The sequence below is a fragment of the Corvus moneduloides genome, chromosome 1 (assembly GCF_009650955.1).
Source record: "Corvus moneduloides isolate bCorMon1 chromosome 1, bCorMon1.pri, whole genome shotgun sequence".
Classification (NCBI taxonomy): domain Eukaryota; kingdom Metazoa; phylum Chordata; class Aves; order Passeriformes; family Corvidae; genus Corvus; species Corvus moneduloides.
Genome location: NC_045476.1, coordinates 60,436,688 through 60,448,957, shown reverse-complemented (window position 1 = coordinate 60,448,957; position 12,270 = coordinate 60,436,688). Strand labels below are relative to the sequence as shown.

The window sequence follows — 12,270 nt, the reverse complement described above, 5'->3', positions numbered from 1 at the left end:
AAAAGGAAAGACAAGAAAAATAATCAGAACATCTCATTTCCTGAGAGAACATTTCATGATCAGACAGATATAAGTATATGGATACTTGGAAAAAATCCCTCAGTACACCAGAGATTTTGTTCTCAATTATTATTTCTTTTCCACTGAATTCTAAGTGTCATATAAGGCAGCCTCTTCAGATTAGAATAGCAAAGAAAACAGACTGATACTACAACAAAATTATACAACTCTAAAATCAATGGTCTAAATGTGGTCTAAATGAGGGCTTACATATTGCCCCCTTAAGTCATTAATTTTCTACAGCTAAAAGCAAGTCCAGCTTGGAATTTCTTTCTACTGTCGCCAAAACCAGGTATACCTATTACTTGCCAGGCTACCAAAACAAGTATGCAAGCATTGTTCACTCATACTAGCTAAAGGAAAATAAGGTTCCATGAAGCACCCCCACAATTTCATTTTGCTCACAGTCTATGAACGCTAGATTCAACCCAATGAAAAATAAATTTCAAAAGTGCTCCAGATTTAAAATTGCTATCTAATGAAAGAAAATAATAAAGAAAACAAAATTTCTGCAGGGGCGGGGCATTCATTACTATCACTTTTTGCAATATGTTATTTTTAGCATACTGCAAGTAAAGGAACAAAATAAAAATATGGAAGGATTTTCCTGTGTTTATGTTTTAGTTTATTCCCATACAAGTGGAGTTATCCAGAAAACAGATTGAAGATATCAACGTAGCTGAAAATCTTTCCAGTCTCAGCATCAAGCAGCTGACATTAAAAAGGAATTGGGTGGAAAAAAATGAAAAGGTAGAACACATATACAGAAGAAATTGTAAGATTTAAGCAGGTTCATATGTCCTTGCCTCTTAGAACGCAAATCATGGTAGCTGAGACAGTGGCCCCAAAGCAAAAACTGAAGAAGCTGCTACTTTCATCACACATTTTTGGCTACCTTTTACTGCCACCTATTGTAACTTATGTTACTTGATATTCAGACCAATGCAAATACTTTTAACTCCTTTAGGAATCTTCTAGGAATAGATGGTGAGCTTTGGGAGCCAACTCATTTGAATTCATCCCAGCATCATCACCATTTAGTCGCTGCTCAAACAAACAGCAAACCACCACCCCAGATACTGTCCTGGAGAGGCGGTGGGGGTGTTCACATGTAGGGGAGGCAGGAGAAGAAAAAAGAGAAGCAAAAGAGATGCATGTGTACACACACACATACACAGAGGCCTGGCTTACGGCCTGGCAGTCCTAAAAATGTAGCCTGGATCAACTCATTGTGGTCAAACTGGCGTCTCCGCACAGACCCAGAGCAGGAAAAAAGAAAACCAACAAAAAACCCTTAGTCTCACAAGACACAAAGTCAAGACTGCCTTAAAATAGAGATGGAAAGAAACAGAAAGGTTAGTTTTAAATCTATCTGTATAGAAACTTGTATCAATGAAAATACAAATATGATAAAATAGTATGAAAACTAAAAAATCAACAGGTCTGACATTTAAAGAGCACTCCTATTTCTTTTTGCCTCAAAACCAAAAAAAAGTCCATTTGCAGTTATACCATTGAAAGTAAATATCCTTTAGGTTTTGGACATGCAGTGAATATTAATACTTTTACTGAAACTGTGATGTTTCTATTCTAAAAGCTCTCCTATTTTGATATTCAGGAGAGCATAAAGCAAAGCAGAGAACACTGTGAAGCCAGGAACATGCATGTGTGTTCAGAACAAAGGCTGCCATTTCATAGGCTAGATGCTGAATTTCACCATCCATATATGAAGTAGGAAGTCTCTTTCCCTCATCAAAAAGAACACAGGGCAATGGAATCCCAAAACATAAACTCTAATATTTACTGAATGGCTGGATGACACTCCTGTATCTTTTATCTTTCCAAAGTAAATTACATTTGACCCATCCAAATGCAGCCCAAGAGGAAGGGGGCATAGAAAAGAGGTGGAGTGAACATGACACAGGTTAAAAAATAAATTCTAACAACATGTTACTCCTCACAGTTATTACAGAACACAAGAAAAAAGCAACTTACATTACAACACCGGAAGAGGTTGGCTGTCTATTTGCCTAGCACTGGAAACAAACAATAGCAATGTACTGGCTTCTGTTCTTACCTGCCTCTGAGCCTCAGCCAGGTTGTAGGGCAACGTCCCTTCCTCCAGAGGAGCAATTCTTTCAATATCAGCTAATGTCATGCGCCTGAGAAAATTAATTCACATTAGTGTTTGCTTAGAGGTTGGTTTTCAGATCACTAAAAGATACCTGCATGTGGCCACTACGCTACACTCTCCTGTTCCCCAACACCACCTCCCGAGGAGAGGAGAGGAGAGGAGAGAAAAGAAGAGAAAAGAAGAGAAAAGAAGAGAAAAGAAGAGGAGAGAAGAGAAAAGAAGAGGAGAGAAGAGAAAAGAAGAGAAAAGGACAGATAATTCTCCACCTACCCCCGTGGCTCATAAAGGTCTGCTAACTGAAACAAGATGTCAACTTCCATGGGTGTAACCTGACCAAATTTCTGGGCTGCCAAAACAAACTCCTCTGAAACAGAATAAAAATACAGAAAATAAAATTCAATCAAACCAGAAGAAATAATCCAGAGCACCCCAAATTTGCTCTATATTTTAGTATAAAGTAGAAGACACTTGTTGGGGCAGGGGTGAAAGGGAAGTTACCCAAAACAGAAGTGTTCCTGTCACTACATAAATGTGTGCTTTAAATGGTCTGTCCTTCATGCAAGTAAGTACAACTCTCTGGTCTTAAAGCTTAGTGCTACCAGCAGGATTTAGGATATTTGACATACGGTATCAATCAGCTGCAGGTCAGAGGGAAAAATATAAAATAAAAAGCAAACAAAGAAAAAACCCCAAAACAGGAGTCAAGAGATGTGGAACTTTTCATGCATAGTCCCAGTAGGCCGCATTAATGAAACTCTGGTGTTGCACAGGGAATTCTCCATAAAAGTGGTTAGATATAGCAGATAACATCTTGTTCCAAGCTTGTAGATCAGCTTACTGTGCCGCCAATACAAGTTTATGGAATTCTTCAACTACCCTTGAAGGTCACTTTAATAGGCTGCCAATTTGGCAGGGGTCCTAGGAAGCTTTTTAAACTTTTAAATATCTTTACATACTTCCCTCACCCTGCCCCCACCACAAGTTTACTACGACCTTTTTCTGATTGAAACAAAATGAAAAAGCTGGAGGGTGGACTCTGACAGGACTGTACAAAACTGAGTGGCAAACCAAGGAATGCTAACGAGGCAGGCTTCCCCCCCAAATTGATTTAAAAGAATACAGATGAGGTCTTTCCCTCCATTCAAATGCCCAAGGAAACTTCCAGACTGCAAACATTTCTACCAACCCTTAGTGACTTCCACATCTTTTCTATTTCCAGCCAGAGTACTGTAGATCTTTCTAATGAGCTCCATGTTGTTAAGGAGAGAATTAAATCCATTAAAATAGGAAAAGCTGACCTGATGGGAAGTGGTACCTCCAGCAGCCTAGAGTACAGACAGTAAAAGAAGAAAAAAGAAAGGAGAGTGTTACAAAACTAAAAAAAACCCTTGAAATAAAAGTTTTCGAACAATGTTATTTTACAAGAGTGACAGTAGCACAGGCTTGCTTTTTAAAAAAAACCCTGCAAAATAAAGAACTTTAAACTATGAAAGATTCTTATGTTACTGAAACTAATCATGACCAGAATATAAAACTCTCCCCACCCTACAAACCTAAACAAATACATATGCAGGATTATAACAACATAACCAGTAGTAATTTACAAAGTTCAAGTTTCAGTACTGCTTCAGTTGGAAATGTTTCATAAGTTGGCTTATATCTAGTAATGAGGAAATCTACTTCTACATGTAAAGCATATTACTATATAGAAAATTTCAACAAAACCAAAACATATTCTGTAAAAGGTCAACTGAAACCTTTAAATTCACAGGCATTTCAAGTCATGGAAAACCAGCAGTAAGCTCTCGGGCTTGTATCAGGCGGTCAAACATAATGGGAACAATAAGGTTCGAACAGTCACTCATTTTCAAATGAGAACTGAGCTTAAACCTCTGTTTTAAAGTAGTGTTGGATCTGCACACAGAAAAATTACTGGATCAATTCTCTATTTAAATTATAAGATCAATGATCAAGCAAATTTCTGAAAAAATATGCGTAAGCTTGCGAAAATTTAACTGACCTTGAGGGATAATCAAAAATCTTATGTTTTATGACAGAGCATATGACCCAGGAAGGCTGTTAACAGGACTGTGAGGGAACCATCGAAAAAAGTACCAGATCTCACTGTCAGTCCCTAAGCCTTCTGGCTATCCTTTTTGCTGCATGCATCTTCTAATATTCTGGTCAGAGTTTGGAGTTCTCATCACCTCACATATCCCCCTGAAACTCTCCCTTGCAAGTCAAAGCAGAACAGATCTTTAAGCAGATCTTTAAACCTGAATATGGCCAAGCTTTAGAGTACTTCGAACGTGCTGCTACAAGTTCCCAAAATTAGAAACTGTGGTCAAAACCAAATGTACCTCTTTCTTCAGTGAAATTGCAAAATTGCAGTATTTAATTCACTTTATGCACTCCAAACTGTGACAATATACTCTGAATGTCCTTGGCTGATGTTCCAGTTCATACATTGTCCCAGGTACTTGGAAATTACACTCAGGAGCTTAGAATTTACATTACAAAGCAAGGTCTTTGAGGATGATGTCCTAAGTGGGATGTAATGGCATTCTGAAGTATTTGACACAGTCTACTATGATGGAATGGCTGGAAAAAGGCAAACTCTGCATCTGTAGGCCATAACTAAGGTCCATCTACATGCTTTGTCTTTTGTCTCTGGAGACCAAGAACATTGAGGATATACATTCTGCTATCAGAGTTAATTTTCATATGTGTCGATAATAACCGCTAGACTTCAAAACATGCATCCACAAGCTGGATTAGGTGTCATACAGCAGTCAAGGTACATAAAAAACAGAATCCCACAGCTGTATCCCAGGTCTGCCAGCTGGGATACCAGAACTACTCACAGCTACTAGACATTCTTCTACAAATGGTGTCAGCATGTGTGGCCGGATAGTGACCATAATGTCCCTGAAGTCCATAGCTGTGACTCTTCCAGATTGAGCATTGTCTCTCTGTACAAAAGCCTGTTTTGCATGTTCTAATTGTATCTCCTGCAAACATATGGGGAAAAAAAAGTTACGTTCAAAATCGTCACCTTAACAGTTATATTTAATGTAAGTAATGCAATCCTACAAGACTTCTCATTCCTAACAAAACACGACTACGGGTAATCTAATGTTAAGTGGCTATTGTATGTATATAGTATGTAAATTTCAGCCTTTTCTAGCAGGAGCATATATGGTCTCTATCACTGACCTCAATACCTTGGACAACATCATGATTTCTTTGCAGCCTGGACATTATGTCATGCAATTCATTTAACTGAGAAATGGAGAACCCATACCAACACACCAGTGCAAGTAATCTCCCACTCATGAACATTAAAGTGTTCCATGATGTGCATTATCCAGTTTATTGCACGTATCACAGCAGGTCAAAATACTTTCTGTAAAAGCACTCACTACTCCTTGAATGAGGACAATGAAATCATCAGAGATTTCCATGTAGACACCTACTAATCTGGAAGGGATTCCCTCAAAAAGCATCCTCATTTAAAACATAAAGTTATTTGTCTACAAAAGACACCAGCAGTTTAATTTAGAACTCCTTGTATCATGACTGATTAAAGATCAGTTCTCAGTATTTCAGCAGTAGTAACAGGCATAAACATTATCTGATACAACCACCTGATAATCTCATTTTGTGATTCAAATGTACTACCGAGAGAAAAAAGGAGAAAAAAAGGTATATAATCTCTCAGAGCTGAAAGTCCTACTGTGACCTTCACCCTTTCTTCTTAAATTACTGTTAAGACTACTTTCCTTTTTTTTATTTAAAAGGAACAATCCTGCACAGATGTAACTTGTTATTACATACCAATGTTTGTTGAGTTCTACAGGTTTGTAAAAAAAAGAAATACCTTTGGTGATGTAATCAGACTTCCCAACCTGTATTTTTTAGGTGAATGAAGGAACACAAATCACTGCCGTGTCTTCCCTTTAAATTTCAAAGATTATAAAAACTTCTTCACTGGAAATACAGTGCTTATTTTGAATACATATTCATAATCAGTTATTCAGAAAATGGAATCAGAGCAAAACTATGTCAGCAATACTAAGCAAGTCTTGCAGTGGATCATGACACTATCCAACTATTTCCATTGTATTTGCAAATATGTGCCTTAAAATACATATTAATCCAAGACTCAAGCTAGTCAAGAGTCACCATCATGATGTATTCTCAGTAAATATGATCTCCTGTAAGCTGATATTTGTCTCACATCAGCATTCAAGGAAATAAAGAGTGAAGGGCAAAAGGCAAATTCAGATGGAGTAGAACCGGACCTGCGAGAGGCCTGCAGATGCCATCCCTCCCTCCTTCTATTCACTCAGTTCACGTGGCCACTCAAGCCATGCTTGTCCTTTTATTTCAGCCTTCTGACTTTGCCAATTTTGGTCCTAATTTCTAATTGCAACACTGTACCCTGACCTGAAAGGTATGATGAAAACCTCCTAATATATTAGGCAGAGGGAGGAAGGGTTGGGGGGAAAAGACTGGTCAATGTTTCACTCCCAGAACTAATCTGAAATTTGTTCTTTTGATGGGAAACGCTCCTGGGGGTTATAATTTGAAGTGGTACAATTTCAGTTTGGCCACGTTTTCTTTACATTACAGACCCCCATGTTGAGGTGTTACAATTCAGCAATAATACTCACTCTGGCTGGATGCAGCCATGCAAGTTCCTACTTCACTCCAACTGAGACTGTAATTTCAACAGAAATTTGGAAGGAAGCAATTTTGGAAGGTTTATGGTGAGATGAGCACAAAAACACAAAAAGACTTAGTCAGCTTGAGGCAGGCAACTACTTGGGAGGCAGAGAGCTCTGCAAAGGAGTTTGGTATAATAATGCTTGTATCCTAAATACTCATCACTTAGTAGGTAGAAACGTGGGAACAAATGAATAAAAATGTTTGTCATTAAATGGAAGCACTACCAGAGAAAAAATAAATTGTATTTAGCAGAAGGATTACATGGGAAACTGTGACTATTGCTTTCTTCTTCCCTCACTCAATTTGTTTTAACCACTGAAACTGCTGGCAGTATTTCATTGGCAGAATCCAGCACTAAAATGCAGTAAAAAAACCTGGACACCACCTGCAGAAGTCCAATCTGTTCCCATCTGTGTACACCCATCAGTGAGTCTGGAGGTATTGTACCATTGGTGAGACATTGTCTGACAGTGATGTCTTAGCCACAGAACAAAGCAGGGCTCGTGCTCCAAAGAGGTGCATCAAGTGCGTGTTTCTTGTCATCATCCAGCTAACTGCAAAAAGGCTGCTACTACTACAGTTGAGAACAAGCCAAAACACCCTATCCTCTCCTTGCTAACATGATTCTTTCCAATTTTCTTGGTAAACTGGAACCCACTAGAGAGAATTATCCCACTTGTTAAACACATTGTCAAGGTCTTGGCGCTGCCATTTACCCATCTTTTTGTCAGACAGAAAAGAGCCATTTAGCTGTAGACAAACAGCAAGACAAAACTGTGAATGGGATGATGTCAGTCTTCTGAAACTCCCTATTCATACCTCCTCCTTAGTTCAGAAACTAAGTTCCAGTTCAAAATGGTTTACGAATACTGCACATAGACAAGAGAAGACTGACCTCAGGAAGGGAGAGACTTTTTAGGCTACGGAGACTCTTTAGGTTATTTTGAGCAGAGCTACACATTTTCCAGTTACACCGGGAAGAAAGAAGCACAGGGATCTTCAGCCACATGACATTCTCAAACCATGACCATGGATGGAAGCAGTATGGTACACAAGAACACGCAGACGATCACATGGTAACAAACCATCTCAAATCTAAATTTCAGACAAACCTACAAAGTCTGTTACCAACAAACCAGACATACGTCACTTTTCTAATCACTGCACCATGCATATCAATGCAATAAACTCCTTAAAGTGTTTACCTCAAAAGAAAGGCTCTACATTCCCTCAGCCTCCATGCCTGAAAGCTGAGACAACTCACAGCACAACTATGTTTCAAAAGGAGTTTCAAAATTGCTACTAGCAATTTATCAAAAAATTCTTTATGAGATGTTTGTAACATCACCTTTGTTGTGTATATGCAGCTAATATAAAGAATACCACCTTAAAAATAAACTGAAAAACAATAAAGCAAAGCTGTAGTCTTCAGAGATGCCGACTTGCAGTAATTTTATTGTTGCACCTATTTCAGTCCCATATTGTTTACCTAGACAGACTAAGGTTTAAAGAAATACAATCCTCATTACTTTGCAATACAAATTACACTTCCTAAAGAACCTTCTCCAACTAGACTTTCTGTAAACTTAAGATATACATAGAAAACAAGCATCTTCCTTGATGCTGGAAGTCCAGAATTCCCCCAGGCAGAATAAGACTCTGTGAAAAATTAATTTGTACAGCATGGCAGGCATGCTGGCACCAGATTCTAATGAAATTATTTCCTATCTAGAGATTTTAACTCAGCTTTCACTTACTCCAGCTCATTAAAAGCTTCTTTACCTTGCACTTAGATAGAAATTTATATTTGCATTCCATCCCAATGTATCTACAAGTCATCAGATACAACACAATCTTTGCCACTGGAGTAGATCCCAAGGTTCAATTATAGAGACTACTACTTCATCAACTAATATGCTGGGCATAAGTAAATTCCCAGGCAATACAGAAACGGATTTACCAGGCCCACATATGTTAAAATTCATTGTGTGGAATAGATTTTACATGCTGAGAAAGGGGCTGATTTTGCTCTTCGTAAGGCAGACTTGCCACTTAAGTGATGATGGAACATGACCATATGCAAACAGATAGAGATATGATGGGTATATAGTACAGGTACACAAGCTAATTTTAAGCCAGCAAATGAGCAGGGTAAAACAACACACCCTGAGCTCTAGGTTGATGCAAATAGATTGTTAACTGTATTAGAGCCAAGGAGTTTGGAGGCTATACTTTCAGGCATCTCTGTTACTACAGACAGAAAAAGTGCTGGCAGGATATAAATATTCAGAATCCCATATAAACACTTCTTATTTAAAGCCACAAGAGATCTATCTTGTGCATGGATAAAATATACTAATGTTATTTTCCAAATACCTTGAGCTTTGCCAGAAGTGATGATTAGTCCAAATGCTGCAACAGATAATGATCACGGAACAAGTTTATGTGACATAATAGGACCCAATGTAAAGGAATTTGAATCTAGCTAGATTATTCCATTAAAAGTTGCAAATTGCATTGTACTTACAAAGCAGTACCTGAAGCGCCCTACAGAACCATCTGGTCCATGTTAAGTGCAGTGTAAACTGCATTCACACATCAGGAATGCAGAAAGGTAATTTGGTATCCACTGTGGTCTCCTGCTGTCTAAGGTCCAAGGTCTAGACATCAGACCAAGAAGACTGACTCATGCACAGGCAGAATGTCAGAAGGCAAGACTGAGTACCGAAGGTTACAGAGCTTAAAGGAAGATTTCCATGCCTGTGAACAGCAACGCTCCACTTAGTGCCGAAAGCCATTTCTGTGCCCAAACTTCAGCATCTGTAGTACAATGCTGCAAGGCAAGAATCAGCAGGGAAACTTACGTGATTTACAGTTTTAGAAAGTGGGTAAACAGATGTACCCAATTACTGTGACTGACTGAGCATCCTAATAGACTGTACTGATAACAGGCAGCTTCAGAAGTCTTAGGACAATTAATTTATTTGAAAATCCTTCCTGCCTGCACCAATGCTGAGAGTATCTTTATTAGCAGTATTAGAATTTTTCCTGAGTGCATCTCACCTCTCCAGAGACACCCAGAATTGTCATACTTATTCTCCTGGTTTATGCTCCTCCTCCTGTGTTTCTGACCTATATGGATCATCACCAGAAGGGCTGGCTGGTTCATGAGGACCACTGACATCCTCCAACACAACCAACTATCCCCAAATATCATCCCATCCAAGAAAAGTCCTTTCAGATAAGTAAAGAGGAATATCCCTCCACAGGAGGAGAAAGCCTAATAGTTAGGACTAATCTCCAAAGTTAGAAAACTCCTGCCTCAGTGCTTGCTTTTCCTAATTCAAGTTAAAAACACAAAAGAACCCAAAGAAAGAACTCAAATATTCCAAACACCAGCCTTAAGATTACAAGCTCTTTTAGGTCTCTGACTCTAACCTCTCAACTTCTCTCACAACCCTTACACACACACTTTAAATGGTGAAAAAGTGTCCTGTTTTTATTCTGAATTTTTTAACAGGTTTTCCTCAGATGTCCAAACAAATAGACAAATGAGGCAAATAGGACTGGTACTTTGTTAAAACTGTGACTTTAAACCACCAAAATCAGGATACATATCTGAGGCTCATTCTGTAGTTGAAAGGAGATACCAGAACACATTGCCAGAGGCATTTTTTCCTAATAAAGTAGCACATTTGCTTTTTCACTCAAAAGAGGTTCTGATTCCTATTTCTGTCACAAAACTGGTTTATGTCTTAGCTACTTAGGAGTTACAATAGTCAATACAAAGCCTAAGGGAATACAATTTAATCATGTGATACCTGACGTCCTCTTCATACAAAGTTAATTAGGCTCTGTTCTACGAAGTCAATTTGAAACATTTGTCTCAATAGCATTATCTTAATTATTCCTCATCAAAATGATACCACCTCCTACTGTGAACTAACATACTTGTGTAAACAAGAAAAAAAGAAACCTTGCAGTCTCGAAGCAGGTTCCCATTTTAAAACTCTCTAGTGTAAATACTAATACAGGCATTAAGTATTCAGGAGGAATACAAATAAGAAACTCACGTGTTTCACCTCTTTTCCTACTGAAGACTATTTTACAGTACTGCTAAAATACAGATAATCAGTTTATTTTTTTATTAGCATATTTTACTTCCTGTAACAAAGTACCTTGTATGAATAGTATGAACAGCCAAGAATTACTTGCAAAATAGTGCTTTATTCATTATATACAAGCAAATTTTCCCTAAGATAATCCTAATTCAAAAAAGATCAAAAGTAAAGTGTGTGGAAATGGCTTGTAAAAAATATTATTGGATCTCAGCTCTGAATTAAATATATGTTTAGTAAACATGCTGTTTACAGACAAAAGTACTTGTTAATATGAGTCTGGCAAGTCGAGTCCAAAATGTTCAATACTGTTATTTAACATTCTTTGACTCATAGATTTAAAAATACAGGAGATTTTCAGACATCGAAGTCTAGGTTTTTAATCTCATGTCTATGGCTACACAACAGTGTAGAAATAATCACCTTCTGCACACAGGTGCAAAAACAAAGGAAAAGGAAAAAAACCCCAGCTAGCCTGAATCAGCAGTTTTACCAACAGCATATCCTATTTACCAGCATACTATACAAGTCCCGCACTCAGACTGTAAAAGCCTACACTTGGTATATATTTCAGCTTTGCTACCAGCATGGTATTTGGCAAGTTTGCAAACACTTTGATTCTTGCATCCTTCTTATTACTCTTGACAAACCATACTGTATTAGACCCACCAGTAAAAACTGAGTGAACTCCGCATATGTTAGGTGTCTTTTTCTATCCTTTCCAAAATGCAGCTGTACGAACTCTGAATTCCAGTTAAAAGGAATGTGCTGATGAATAGTAGTCTGGCCAAAAACTTGCTTAGCATCCTCTGGGAAGAAAAGAAAAATGTTCATTTAGTAATAAAATAAAATAACAATAGGGACAAACATATAAACAAATATGATATGTTGTAACAGGAAAGCAATACTGTTCATATAAATTAGTAACATAAAGCAAACCTAATGTTTTTGTTTCCCCAAATCATCACCCTCACAAATAGTTTCTGAATAATAGTTTTATTCGTGAAATTTTATACCCACAGCATTTAATTAAAAGAAACTCAGATATTTCAAGTTTTGAATTCAAACAAGGAAAGATTAAAATTAAAAGACAATTTATAAAAAGATGACTAAAGCTAACTGATTTTCAGCATAATCTTTTCAAGCTGCTAACAATGAAAGTTTTGTGTCACTGTAATTCAGGCTTTTGAATTTTTCCCAGAGTTCTCCATATTCAAACAAATCAAC

At 37.7% G+C, this 12,270-nt stretch overlaps 1 protein-coding gene across 4 annotated transcripts in view; it reads right to left on the bottom strand.

Annotated features, from left to right (window-relative positions):
- Window positions 1–12,270, bottom strand: part of SLC25A13 (solute carrier family 25 member 13) — a 103,968-nt gene that overhangs the window by 37,618 nt on the left and 54,080 nt on the right. For all 4 annotated transcript variants that reach the window (XM_032111636.1, XM_032111628.1, XM_032111620.1 and 1 more), the window contains 5 exons: window positions 11,713–11,852; window positions 5,059–5,205; window positions 3,381–3,519; window positions 2,465–2,558; window positions 2,138–2,222 (listed from right to left, as the gene is read on the bottom strand). In XM_032111636.1, coding sequence (XP_031967527.1) covers window positions 2,138–2,222; window positions 2,465–2,558; window positions 3,381–3,519; window positions 5,059–5,205; window positions 11,713–11,852 — 605 coding nt within the window. The remainder of the gene's footprint in view (window positions 1–2,137; window positions 2,223–2,464; window positions 2,559–3,380; window positions 3,520–5,058; window positions 5,206–11,712; window positions 11,853–12,270) is intronic.